The sequence below is a fragment of the Scatophagus argus genome, chromosome 2 (assembly GCF_020382885.2).
Source record: "Scatophagus argus isolate fScaArg1 chromosome 2, fScaArg1.pri, whole genome shotgun sequence".
Taxonomy (NCBI): Eukaryota; Metazoa; Chordata; class Actinopteri; family Scatophagidae; genus Scatophagus; species Scatophagus argus.
Genome location: NC_058494.1, coordinates 11,086,336 through 11,098,674, shown reverse-complemented (window position 1 = coordinate 11,098,674; position 12,339 = coordinate 11,086,336). Strand labels below are relative to the sequence as shown.

General features: G+C 41.1%; 1 protein-coding gene across 1 annotated transcript in view; it reads left to right on the top strand.

The window, feature by feature from the left end:
- The first annotated feature begins 5,083 nt into the window (after positions 1 to 5,083).
- LOC124069506 (zeta-sarcoglycan) overlaps positions 5,084 to 12,339 on the top strand; it is a 288,322-nt gene continuing 281,066 nt past the window's right edge. Inside the window, exon 1 of the mRNA XM_046408730.1 lies at positions 5,084 to 5,768. Coding sequence (XP_046264686.1) covers positions 5,730 to 5,768 — 39 coding nt within the window. The 5' untranslated portion in view covers positions 5,084 to 5,729. The remainder of the gene's footprint in view (positions 5,769 to 12,339) is intronic.

The following is a 12,339-nucleotide window of genomic DNA, read 5'->3' as shown; positions in this document are numbered from 1 at the left end:
AATAGGCTGTATTAAAAATGCTAACCCAATTTGAACTCAAAACATTCGATTGATTCTGTTTTTAAACAGGTTTTTGGGTCTCTCCAAGTGCCATTAATTGTCAGACAGATAATTAAATGAATGTTCAGATGTCACCATACAAGGTTGTCAATATCTCAATCCACATGTTGACATTTTTCATTTACTTTATTTTATTATTTTTCCATTGGGAATGGGTTCCAGTCGCAGAACTGGAGTTTGAGATTGTTGCAGACAGGTGATAGATTAATTGAGGATAGGCAAATGATTTATTTGAAAACACTGTAGGTGACAGGTCTCTTTATTTACCTATGAAATTACACCTAAGCATTTTGCGTGTAATGTAATGCAGCATATCAGCCTTGTAATAAACATTACTAGTGCCTGAATAAAACTTTTCATATTGGACTGATGTCAAACCACAAGAAACTGCAGCTCCATTGCCTTAAGACTCTATCAGCAAAAATATACCATTAGGGCTGTACATATCACCAAGGATATTGTACTGGAATGTATTGAAAGAAGCATGACTTTCTACTTTTCTGACAACTTGGTGGACTTCCCTGGCACTGACCCAGAGGCAAAAGACAGGAAGTGACTAATGTAGTTTGCTTTGTTGCTTTCATTCTCTGCATTGCAAAAAAGATTTCTGTCTGGTGTGTAGATTGTATGCCTACTCAGGTGGTTCCCACTCTATTGACTTAATTCACCTCTTATAACACAATATTACTTTCAGGAGGTAAATAGTGTTTAAAATACACTGGTAGACCTGTTCATCTTTTTAAAAAAATCTTTATTTTAAATTTTCATTTTCTTTTATTAGTGTAATTCAGTGATTAGTTTCCTTCTAAACTTTTCATTCATTATGTACAAGCATACTTTGGAAGTAAATTATCTTGCAATACAATACCAGAATGCACGAACCATAAACATATTGCAGTACAATTCCAGCAGACTGATATATAACCAGATGGGTATGAACAACAAACCCTGCTTACAAAATCAATGTGAACATTAAGGTAAATATCATGGCAGATAGTAATATGTGTGTTGATATGCTGATATGTCACAGCAAAACAGGCAGAGATAATGGACCCCTTCAGCAAGGAGATTGGGTGGAGGGTGAGGGGTGTTAATGGCCCAGTAATAGATGCGAAAGTGGCTTGTGCAAGGTCTAATGACCTGCTGAAAGAAACCGATGCTCAAGAATGTTCTGCTAAAGGGTAGTGAGAGTCATACTTTTGAAATGAAACTGAATGGCATATTAATAAGACAAGCAACCAAACGATCACAAAAATCATAAATTACCTAACGATGAATGAAGTTATTATTTATGAATGAAATAAAGACGTCAGTTTCAAACACACATGCACATACCCAGCTGGAATGAAATGCACGTTGGAATATTAAACCCAATGCACCGTGAAACAATCACTGTTGCAGTCTTGTTAAACCATAGTTCATTCGCTGTATAGCAGCTCAATCATGGAAACAATCCCAGACTTGCTGAACTTGGTTGCAAAATGTCTCACAAGATTCTTTTGGAATTGCCTTGCATGGTTATTAAGCGTTACTAAAGTTCTGGAACTTTTTAATTGGAGTCAGTTAAGTTAATAAACTGTACTGCAAAGGGGGTTTTGGCGGTTTTGCTTAAAACATTGCTTAATCAATTAATCAGTTTTAAAAATTACTCCAGAGTCATTTTCTGGAATTCAACTAGTAACCTAACGGTATCAGGAGTACAACTGCTGTAAGAATTTTGCCGTCATGAAGCAATACAGAAATATTTAATTTCTTTCTCACAAACAGAGATATAAAGAGCCAAAGTGATTAATTTCAGACATTATTCTCTTTCACCACTGTATCTCTTGTGATCATAACAACAATCCTTGTTCATGAATGAAATACCAGTTAAATAATGAAATAAACTGTTTATTGTAGGGACCTTGAACTCCTTCAGTGTCCCCTGATCCCTAAGCAAAGTAATCGTCAGCTTTCTCATCTCCAGTTTCGGATGCATCCTCTTAGTTAGCTAACGCCAACCAGTAACTGACAGGTTACTGTCAAACTTTGTACTGCATGGCAATAATAATAATGGAACCCTCCCATCGGCTTTTGTTCTCTCTGCAGCTAGAAAAGCAAACAGCTGCACTTTGCATTTGAGCAGAAGAATAAAGCTCCTATCTGATCACAGCCCAGGCAAGTGTTCTATGAGGGCGAGAGCAGAGGGACAGAGAGAGAGAGACAGAGAAGTCTGTTAAAGTCAGTCCCAGCCACTGCACAGCTGCAGCATGGGTCTTTAGAGTAGTGGGACAGGTAATAATATACACTACATTCAGGATGGAGACTTCAGTATAGCATCATTATGAACTTAGGAGAATAGAAAAAAAAAGCAATTATGAAATGTGAAAACCACATGTGCCTCTCTGAAAAATATCTTATGGAAAATTGTGTTATTTTTGTAAGGGAAATGACATTTAGTATAGTGCTTATAGCTATCTTTGTTTTGAATTTAGCTGTGGCAATAAAGTTACTGAAGTACGTCAGAGGGATTCTGTGCATTTACATTTCTGGGTAAGCAGCAGAAAAGCAAAGCCAAGTATGAGAGACAGTGGTGAAGGGGGGAAAAAAACTGTTTATGGCGTTTTAAAATGCAGAGAGAGATTTGGGGGTGGGGGGGTGGGGGTGATGTCATTTCCAGCTGGCACAGGAGTGACCGTATCCCATATCAGCTGCTCCCTTATAAAAAAATAACAAGTCCTTGGAAAAATGATTAATTGCCCGACAGCACTAAGTTTATAGAAAAGAAAAAGAGACGGTGGTGGGGAGGTGGAGGTGGTGGGGGTCCCAGAGTTACAGAGGAGCAGAAAATTGCAAAAAGAGCGCAAGACAGAGGTTGAGAGAGTGCAACATCAAAAGAGAAACAGGGAGTGAGAGGGAGTAAGAAAGGTGTTGGGGTAGAAAGGGACAGGAGGCAAAGCAGCAACAGAGAGAGGAATGGAGAGAGAGAGAGAGAGAGAGAGAGAGAGAGAGAGAGGGGTGCGCATGGAGAGAGAAAAGCAGCAAAGAAGAGAGTCAGACAAACAGAGAGGGAGGAGCAGAGAGAATGAGCGAGGCATTCATTAATATGATGTTCGTTATCTCTGACCGACTCCCTCAACAAATGTTCCTCTGTGTTCTGTAGTGTGCTGTTCAATGGGCCTATAGCTGTGTGTGTGTGTGTGTGTGCACATTCCTGTAGTTGTGGGGACACAAATCTGTTTACACAGTCACAACGCACATCATTAAATATTAGGCTGAAGACTTGCTTTAAGGTTAGGCTGAGGTTAGGGTTTGATTAAGGTAAATAATGTTTATTGTTATGGTGAGGTGGTGGTTAAGCCTCCAGGAAATGAATGTAAGTCTATGCAATGTCCCCAGAAGTGATGGAAACTGTGTGTGTTTTCCTGAAGTGTCTGAGCCCTGTACAGCGCAAACGTGTGAATGCATGCGTGTGCCTACTCTCATAGGCAATTCTATTAAATTGAACACAAACCTAATGCACTTGAAGCTTATAGGAACGTCACAATAGTATAAAGTGGAAAGGACTTGAAATGGTCCTTGAAATTGAGGCTTTGAAGTGGCAGCTGAAATCTTCGTTCAACCAAGCATGTTATGTTACCATCTTGGAGGAGTGATGGAGGTTTTGAGTCAACAAAGTGATGTTGAAACTAGAGAAATAGTCTGATATTGTATGTTTGGCTCTGCATTCTGGTTCTGTTGAATGCACACACACACATCTGTTAGTTTTGAGATATCTTGCTCTAGATGCTTCATTTTGATCTGATTTTAGAAATAAAAGGTAAAACAATAGCTAAATTCAATGCTTGAACTTTGCAAACTGACAGAATATTAGTAATTAAAACAACTGTAAAAACCATTGTGGGTTCAATCCTCAGCGGAGTTTGATTGGGTGACGTGACAATCATATCCCTTCTTCACAGCATAGCAAGGTGTTTTCCGCCTGGCTGGCAGAGGAGGTCTGAGTCTATGAGAGAACATTATTCAGCATATCCTACCTGTCTTGCCTCGCCTGCAGTCATCACCACCAGTGCTATTACTCAAATGTCTTTGAGTAAAATGTAGCTGCTATCTTAGGGAGCAGATTTGTATGTCAAAAACAAACAAACAAACAAACAAACAAAACCCACACCTGATCTGTCTCAAAAATAGTTTTGTACTCAATGATTCAAGGACAATAAAAGTATCACCGTGTACCTTGTTTTTTCACACAATATTCTTAATTTTGTGACATTTGAACTGAAGGACCTGAAGGAGATCAGAGACCCTAAATAAGAGAACAATAGGAGTGCTTCTCTGGTCTCCCCTCTTCTCCTCCCCTCCTATTGTCACCTTAGCTTGTCTCTCCTCTCCTCTCTTCTCCTCTCCTCTCCTCTTTTGGCACTACACCTCCCTTCTCTCCATTCCTCTAACCTACTCTTCTCCTTATTCAAAATGTATGTGACAGTAATAAAAAGCCCCAGTGGTCGGCAGGCGGCGACACCTTAAACAAATAAATAAAGAAAGTTTTTTTTATACGCCTATTAAAATTGATATGATCTACATATTTATTTTCTGTCCGAACAGTCATAATATGATTATAGTTCTGTCGGGCTAATATTCATTAAGAGACATACACACACACACACACACATAGACTTTCTGCAACAGTCTTCCAACAGCCTCTACATTTAAATCTATCTCTCTTGTCTTCAGTGGCAAAGCAACAATTTCAATTCATCTACTTGATTAGAACGAGCCTTTCCCTCTCCTCTCCCTCCCTCACTCCCTCCCTCTTCCTCTTTCTCTGTCACACACAAACACACGCACACACCGGTGCGTCAGTCTTTGGAATAATATACAGCAAAAACCCGTTCCTTCCTTCTCTCTTCTCGTCTCAACTCTCACAGCTCTCCTCATCTCCTGTCCTCAGCATTTCTCCCACCAGGTCCCTCTCTCTCTCTCTCTCTCTCTCTCTCTCTCTCTCTCTCTCTCTCTCTCTCTCTCTCTCTCTCTCTCTCTCTCTCTTTTCTTTCAGGGAGAGCAGAGAGCTGATATCTCTGGCGGTTTGCCGCATGAAAGTCGCCCAGGCGAGGCAGAATATCATCTGTCTGATCCGGACTTCTTCTCCTCAGTTGCCGACCACTGCACGAGCAGACACAACATCACTGTTCAACGGGATATAACGGCATTTACCCGCTGACCGACTGACAGGAGAGTCTGAACCCCGGCTTCATTCCTGCAGTGGGGGGAATATTTCTTACTCAGATGTAACAAAAAAAAAAAAAAAAGACGTACCGGATCTTCAAGTGCGCAAAAGCCGCAGCTGGTAACATATTACACGGCTAATTTTATTCTGTACATTATTCCCTCCGTCCCCAGCACGGACACACCAGGGACCGAAGGTGGGGAGGACGTTCACGGTATGGAGTCCTGATTTTACCAAGCGACTCACCGGGAGGAATGAAACTGAAAAAATCCGTCGCCGTGAAGGAATATTAATAACCTACTGCTAACAATAAACCAGGGGATGTTGCAGCAGAGTTTGAGACTCTAGAGAGCCTTACAACTTTTTTTTATTGCTCTCCGTTTTGAATCTCTTACCCTGTCCTCTTCTTCGCCTGTGGGACTTAAATTTTCGTAACTGATTTGCAGTACTTCACTTCTCTATCATGGACCGGTCGACGTCTTTGGATATAGAAGCGCTCAAGGTAAGACGCTCGTAGCCCGGTGGCGCGCCTGGACTCGTTCGCCTGGAAGAGGAGAGTTGCGATCCTCCGCTGGGTGGTGGGCTGATGAATAGATGACTGGGTGGCGTGTTGGGTGACCGGGTATGATGGGTGGCTGGTAGATGACTGTTATCACTGGGTGGCTTAATCCGCAGCAGAGTGACTGATGGTGAATGGTAAAGCCGAGTGACTGGCTGCGTGGCTATGAATGGGTGACCGGGTGGTTGCTTGGGCTGGGTGGGTGACCCAGTGGTTTTAGGGTGCCAGATACTGATCGTCTTGAGGTACAATAAAGGGATGTTTATGTTTTTTGTTTTTACTGCCAGAGTAGCTCTGTGTTGTTGCAACACATCAAATCTCTCCCCGGCTCTTGTCTCCGTGTCTCGCACACATGCATAAAATACACACTCTTTCTATGTTGGCGAGGGAATAAAGAGGAGAGACAGGGGAGCGTGTCAGTATTCGGCGCGTGGAGAGAATGTAAATATGGTCTGCTTGCAGAGAGTTGTTGTGGGCGTTGGTGGGACACTGGACAGGCGTGAAGGATATGCCCGACAGGGCGGCATTTTTTGTGCAGAGGGTCTGTGCAAAGGCTTAATGGGGAGTGCCGAGCGGGTGAAGGAAGAGATGATGACGTTGCCCTGGTAGCACTTCTGTCTCGCAAATTATTTTCACTTTGTGACAATCTACTCGTTCAGTGTACTGCGTGGTTTAAACTAAAAAGTGTCTGCCAAACTCGTAACTGTCAACTTAAAAAATAACTACTCGTCCTGCGCGCTTCCGCCTGTCGACTTGTGTGTAGGCTTGGGTTCTGTGCCTATTCCTGTGTGTGTGTGGTTGAAGGAGGGGGGGGGTGTTGGAATGGATCGTTTACACTTCTCTCACGGGTGTCCTTTCCGGGACAAAGTATTGCAACCACCTCCCCACCCCCTTACGTTTGTGTGCGCGTATCCATATGGTCAGCATCATCTGGATGTCAATGGTGAGATGAATAGATAAACTAAGCACAGGTTTGTGATGCTCAGAGAGCCTCCATCTCATCAATAATCTAATGATGTTCAGGTGAAGATCTGTTCACAGGTGGGTGTGTATTCTGCACTTTACAGTTGATATATTCATAAAAGCAGGTGGACCAGGGGAGCATTCAGCATTCTGCAGCAGAAGATGTTTACTCTTAAATGCAACCTATATAGCCTAACCTGCTATTTAGGTGTGTGTGCATGTATATTGTCATTTGAAAGGATCCACGGATGTATGCTTAGCAAAACTATATGGACCCTCAGAGGAGCACAAGGTCAATGCTGAGAAAGAGAGAAAACCTATTGTGGTATCTAAGTGATGCTACGTGCAATAACGCAGCCAAAAATAAGGCAAAAAGCTCAGGCAGGTCACTGTCACTGCAGATGTTACATGCCACATGTGTATTGTAAGTCCATGTCATACTTTTCATTGGGGAATACAATGTAGACAGGAACTGTGAGTGGAAATGTCCATTTTCAATGTGCTGCTGTTGTTTCTGATAACCAGTGACTGGATAAATCAGCAAATCAATGAGATTCCCAAGGGGTTTGACATTTCAAGTAGCATTTGATGTGATCACATTTCTGAGAAGGGGACCTCAATACTGCGTTTATGCAGTGCTCCAAATTGACTTTGACTCAGCTGACTGGTTGGGATTGCAAAGATGGAAATTGACATTCTGATTTAAAAATGACCTTAACGGTTAGCCAGTGAACTTGACCTGCACAGCTGTGTGAGTTTGTGTTGTGTTTGTCACTTGTGTTGCTCTGCTCCTTTCTGTGTCGTGTTCGGTGCAGTCAGTTTGTGGCATTTATTGGATAACTTCCAGGTGGTTGAGACTGTAATTTTAACTTACTGTGTCAGTGTGAGAGTGTACCAAGAATAAACATCATAGATTTAGTTCAACATAACATATCTGTCTATGAGCTCAAAGACCTCAAAGTGAGGCTCTATCTGACTTTCTTTTATCAAAGCTAAATTATCCACCCATTTGTCATCTGTGGAAGCTATTTATGTTTGTAAGTTGCAATTCCAAGAGACTTGACAGGTTGAACATTTAAAAATACGCAGATTATATAGCAGTTTGCTCTGTTTGTTTAATGTTTAATATCTCAGAAATGCACTCCCAGACAAGACCTTAAAAGTCTAAGATCGTGATATGTTAAAGGGAAATTTAACATCCTTGCCACACCACTCAAGCAATGTTTGTAGCAAGCAGCAGAAGCCTCCCGAGTCTTTCAAATAAATTACAGTTTTATTTCCAACCAATTTGTCTCCATGCATGATCGAAAGTTAATGTAGAAATGATCTCCCTGGATTAGCTGCTGTAACTAAATGCATAAGGACATGTTTTCAAAAATTTCCGCAGTGGAGGTGGTAATGCTGAAAAATGCCAGAAATATCCTTTAACATATATGGTTTGATGAGTGAATGCAAAGTTAAAAGGCGTTACAGTTCCAAATGAAAGAATATTGTTATTGCTACCTCTTTCTAAATAAGTAAGCAATTAACATGACTGTGCAAAATCTCCTGCTGTGGACCCACAGAGCCACCTTTCACACATCAAGTGACAGCTCTGGGTGGCCACCAATTAAATCTCAACCCTGGCAGTGTTGGACCAGCGCTCTGCCCATTGAGTTTAAATGATTTCTGTCCACTTCCACCAGTCCATCTATCCATCCATCTGCTGGTTGTTTTCTGCAGAGCTGGTGTCATATCCTTGGCAGTGCTGCCTCTGAGTCCTAGTGCATTGATAGTTGGCACTCAAACACACACACACACACACACACACACACACACACACACACACACACTCCTGCTGTGTGCTCTGTTTGCAATGAAGCTTGCAAATGTGTGTGTGTGTGTTGGTCCGGGCATGATCATCTATATTTGTATGGCCCGATCCTTCACAACCCACCAGATTTTTCAATGTAATTGGGAATTTATGTAAATCAATACAGTATCTTCTCAAGTATAACAAAACTGTCTGTGCATGTGTGTGTGAATGTGTGAGGCCATACAGTTTTGCTGGCCAGCTGGCATTTCAATCTTTGAAAGTAAACTGAAGACAACACACACACACACAAAGCAATCTAATCTAATGAAAAGCCACATTTTTTTCCCAGTCAGTCCAGCGTGCAAGTGTGTGTGCCTCAAACAGCAATAACAGGAAATGAACAACAAGGATAACATTGGGACACTGGGAAGTCAGTACATTATATCAAATATACAAATTGTATTTGTGTGTTTGTGTGTGTGGATTTGACCAAAGACCTGTCTGCTTGTAAATCAGTGCAGGTTTCAATATCAATGGGGCAGTTTAAGTGCTATTGATCTTTAGTAATAGCTGCACCATAAATTATATGCAGTATAATAAAGGTAGACAGATTGAATTTGACCCTCTAGTTCGGAGGCTCTCAACTTATAATAGGAACAGGGATTACAAAATGCAAAGAGTTTAGTTTAATTTTGGTAGTGCCGGATCAAAATTATAATATAACTCTAATAGGGGCTGGGATAGGGGCTGGAGCCCATGCATCCCATGTGAAATCAAACATCACAGATGTGTTTATAAACCTAGCTATGTAGTTTTTGTGCCTTAACTTTGCCTTTCCCTTTTTATCACTATTAGAAAGGTTTTGTGGCAGGATGGCTTTGTGCATCGGCCATAGATGGGTAAAAAACGGTATCTTTTGCCTCTGGATGAGATGCGAGGGACATTAACCAAGCATCAGTCTTTCCAAATGATGGTTAGTTACCTTCCAAAGTGGCTGGCAAAGTAAAGCAACTTATAGAACAAGCATCAACCAGAATGAACCAGCATTTGCATGGTGGCTGCTTTCCTACCCTGTTTGCACTCTTTCACACAACCTCATTTGGTAACCACCCAGTGCAGCCACAGTTTTGCATTTCTGGCCACTGAGCAGCTCAATTGGAGCAATTGGTGGTTCAGTGCCTCTTCCAAGGGCACTTCAACAGTAGCTGCTGAGGGATGGGAGAACATTACTCATTCATTTAAGCCAGCCAGCCCCAAGCCTGCCTCTCTAACCTTCAGGCAGACACAGTTCCTCATCTGGGTATTTACAAGCACCAGTTACTTAAACCATGTTACAAGCAAATGCATAAACCACACATGAGCTGATGACTTAATGTGCTGCAGTGTGAAATGCGCTTTAGTTTGGTGGCAGTTAAGTTTGTAGATGCTGCCAGTGTGACAGCTGCATGAGTTGAAAAGTGGGCTCCTCAAAGTGAGCCAAACAGACTTGATTCCTGTTAAAGTGAGGCCTTCATGAACATCTGCATCTGTGGTTAGTCCATTGTTAAAACCATGGCAGATGCCCTAATGATGATGCTTTGTTGTATTACGTTTACTGAGGGTGACATTAATAACAAAGCTACCAGGGAACCAAATACATCTACAGTTGTGTATTGATAGGCAACCACATGAATGAGCATAACTGCCTGGCGGTTTGTTAACGTTTGGGATGGGACAACACATGGGACCATCTGATGTGTAAATAACTATAAAAAACCTTTACAGTGTATTGATAAATGTCCAACCCTCAGTGCACTTGCAAACAATACAGCTAGAATGCCATCCAAAAATAAATGCAGCTTTCGAACTAAATATACTTTTCTGTGGTGATGAAAATGTAGGGATCTAAAAAGCGAGTCAACGCAAGTGTCAGATGATTTGATAAGCAATCTTAGACCAAGATCATGTCTTATGTCATCCGCTGACACAGACTGATGTTACATTATTCCTGAGCAATCTGATGATCAGCATCATGAAGGCCTGTGGCCAAAATTCAAGTTACATTATTGCAACCCAGTAACTGCTCAATCAGGTTGATTTACATTCTCTTGGGACAACTTTCAGTCCACTACATTGACCTTAATCATTCAAATTCAGAATCTTTTCGTTGCTGTTCTTTTGCATTTTTCACAGCTGCCCCCAAAGTTAGCCAACAAAAAGTTGGCTGAACATATGCAAATCAAATGTCACAGAGGATTACGTGCTGAAGGAGCAGTAGAAGGAAATAGTTAAAACTGTTTGTCCAGCATTTAAAGATAGTATGAAGCACACTAAGACATACACAGACTGGAGCATGAGCACACAGTAGAAACAGTATTCTGCCAGTTACAGATTTTGTTTTTGTCCAGATCAGTACATTTTACAGTTAATTAGCAACATTTGTTGTAAAAATTCTTCCTCTCCTTTCTTCTCCATTGCTTAGTTGTGTGGGTGTGTTTTTTGTACTTGAGAAAAACAAAGAGTAAGATTCCTAATTTGCATCGCTTTCTATATTAATGTGTGTGCACGCATGTGTGTTTTGTGTGTGCATGGCTGCTCAAGGAGTATTGTTTAAAGGTCTAATAGCTGGCGGGCAGCTGTTGGCCTTCTAAAGGTTAACTTGCGATGTTTAGACTGAGTGTGTGTGTGTGTGTGTGTGCATTCTTGTGTGTGTAGCAATTTTGTTATGTTTGCTGAACAGCAAAGTGAACTAATTCACCCTGTGGAAGCCCTTACCTCTGCACTGCTTGCAATAGTGTTTGTCTGTGTGTACCTTTCTATGTGTGTGTGAGCTCCCTGCTACTCACCTAATGAAGTAGCTGAAGGTAAACTTAACCAGCTGTGCAGCACTCCATTTATACACCAGCATTTTGGGAAATGAATTTATTTGCTTTCTTCATGCGGATTAGGAGATGTTTGAGATCAATTTCCTCTCTGCAGATGTGTCTCAATGTTTAGCTTAGCATAGCATAAAGACTGGAGACGAGGCAAGCAGATAGACTGGCAATCCGTGTAACAATTCTACTGCTGTCATATGTATGTGTTGTGAGTCTACTTGACACAGGTATAAATCAGATAAAGTGCATTAGTAGGCAGTTACTGTAAATGCATTGGATGTCTTCATTGACCAACACCAGGTGGTCTGATGATCGCGTTCATCATCTCGAAAGTCCGGTCCTTGTGGAATTTGGACATCCTCATCTTTGATAAAAATTCAGATAATTCTTCAGTGTGCAGCTCGCTAACAAGATTATGTAACAAGACAATTTTGGACATACTGTAAAGTGTACATTTTGTTTTTTTTAAGAAGGTTAGCTTATCCCCCCATTTCTAAATATGGGCTGGACCTGCTGTACAGTCTCTCTGATAGCACAAAGTCAAATTTTTTGCCTTAGTCTTCATAGGTGGAGGTTGTATTTCCCAAAATCATATGTCTTTTGAGATATTTGATAAACATGGCAGGATAAAATCACAATGACAGTAAACTATAGCTGTAAGTTGTTTAATTAATGAATTAACTTCCATCTATCAGGCAGTCAGTATATTACAATTAGTGAAATCTCACAGAGAGCATTTCAGTTATTTCTGAAATATTTTTTATTTAGTTTATTTTATTGTTTTTTGGGATCGGTGCATTCTTTGGATTTTACCTAAGGTCACATACATACTACATTAATGTGTGTGTGTGCTGGAGAGTACTGAATGTTTTATTTGTACAGTATACATATGACTCTAAAT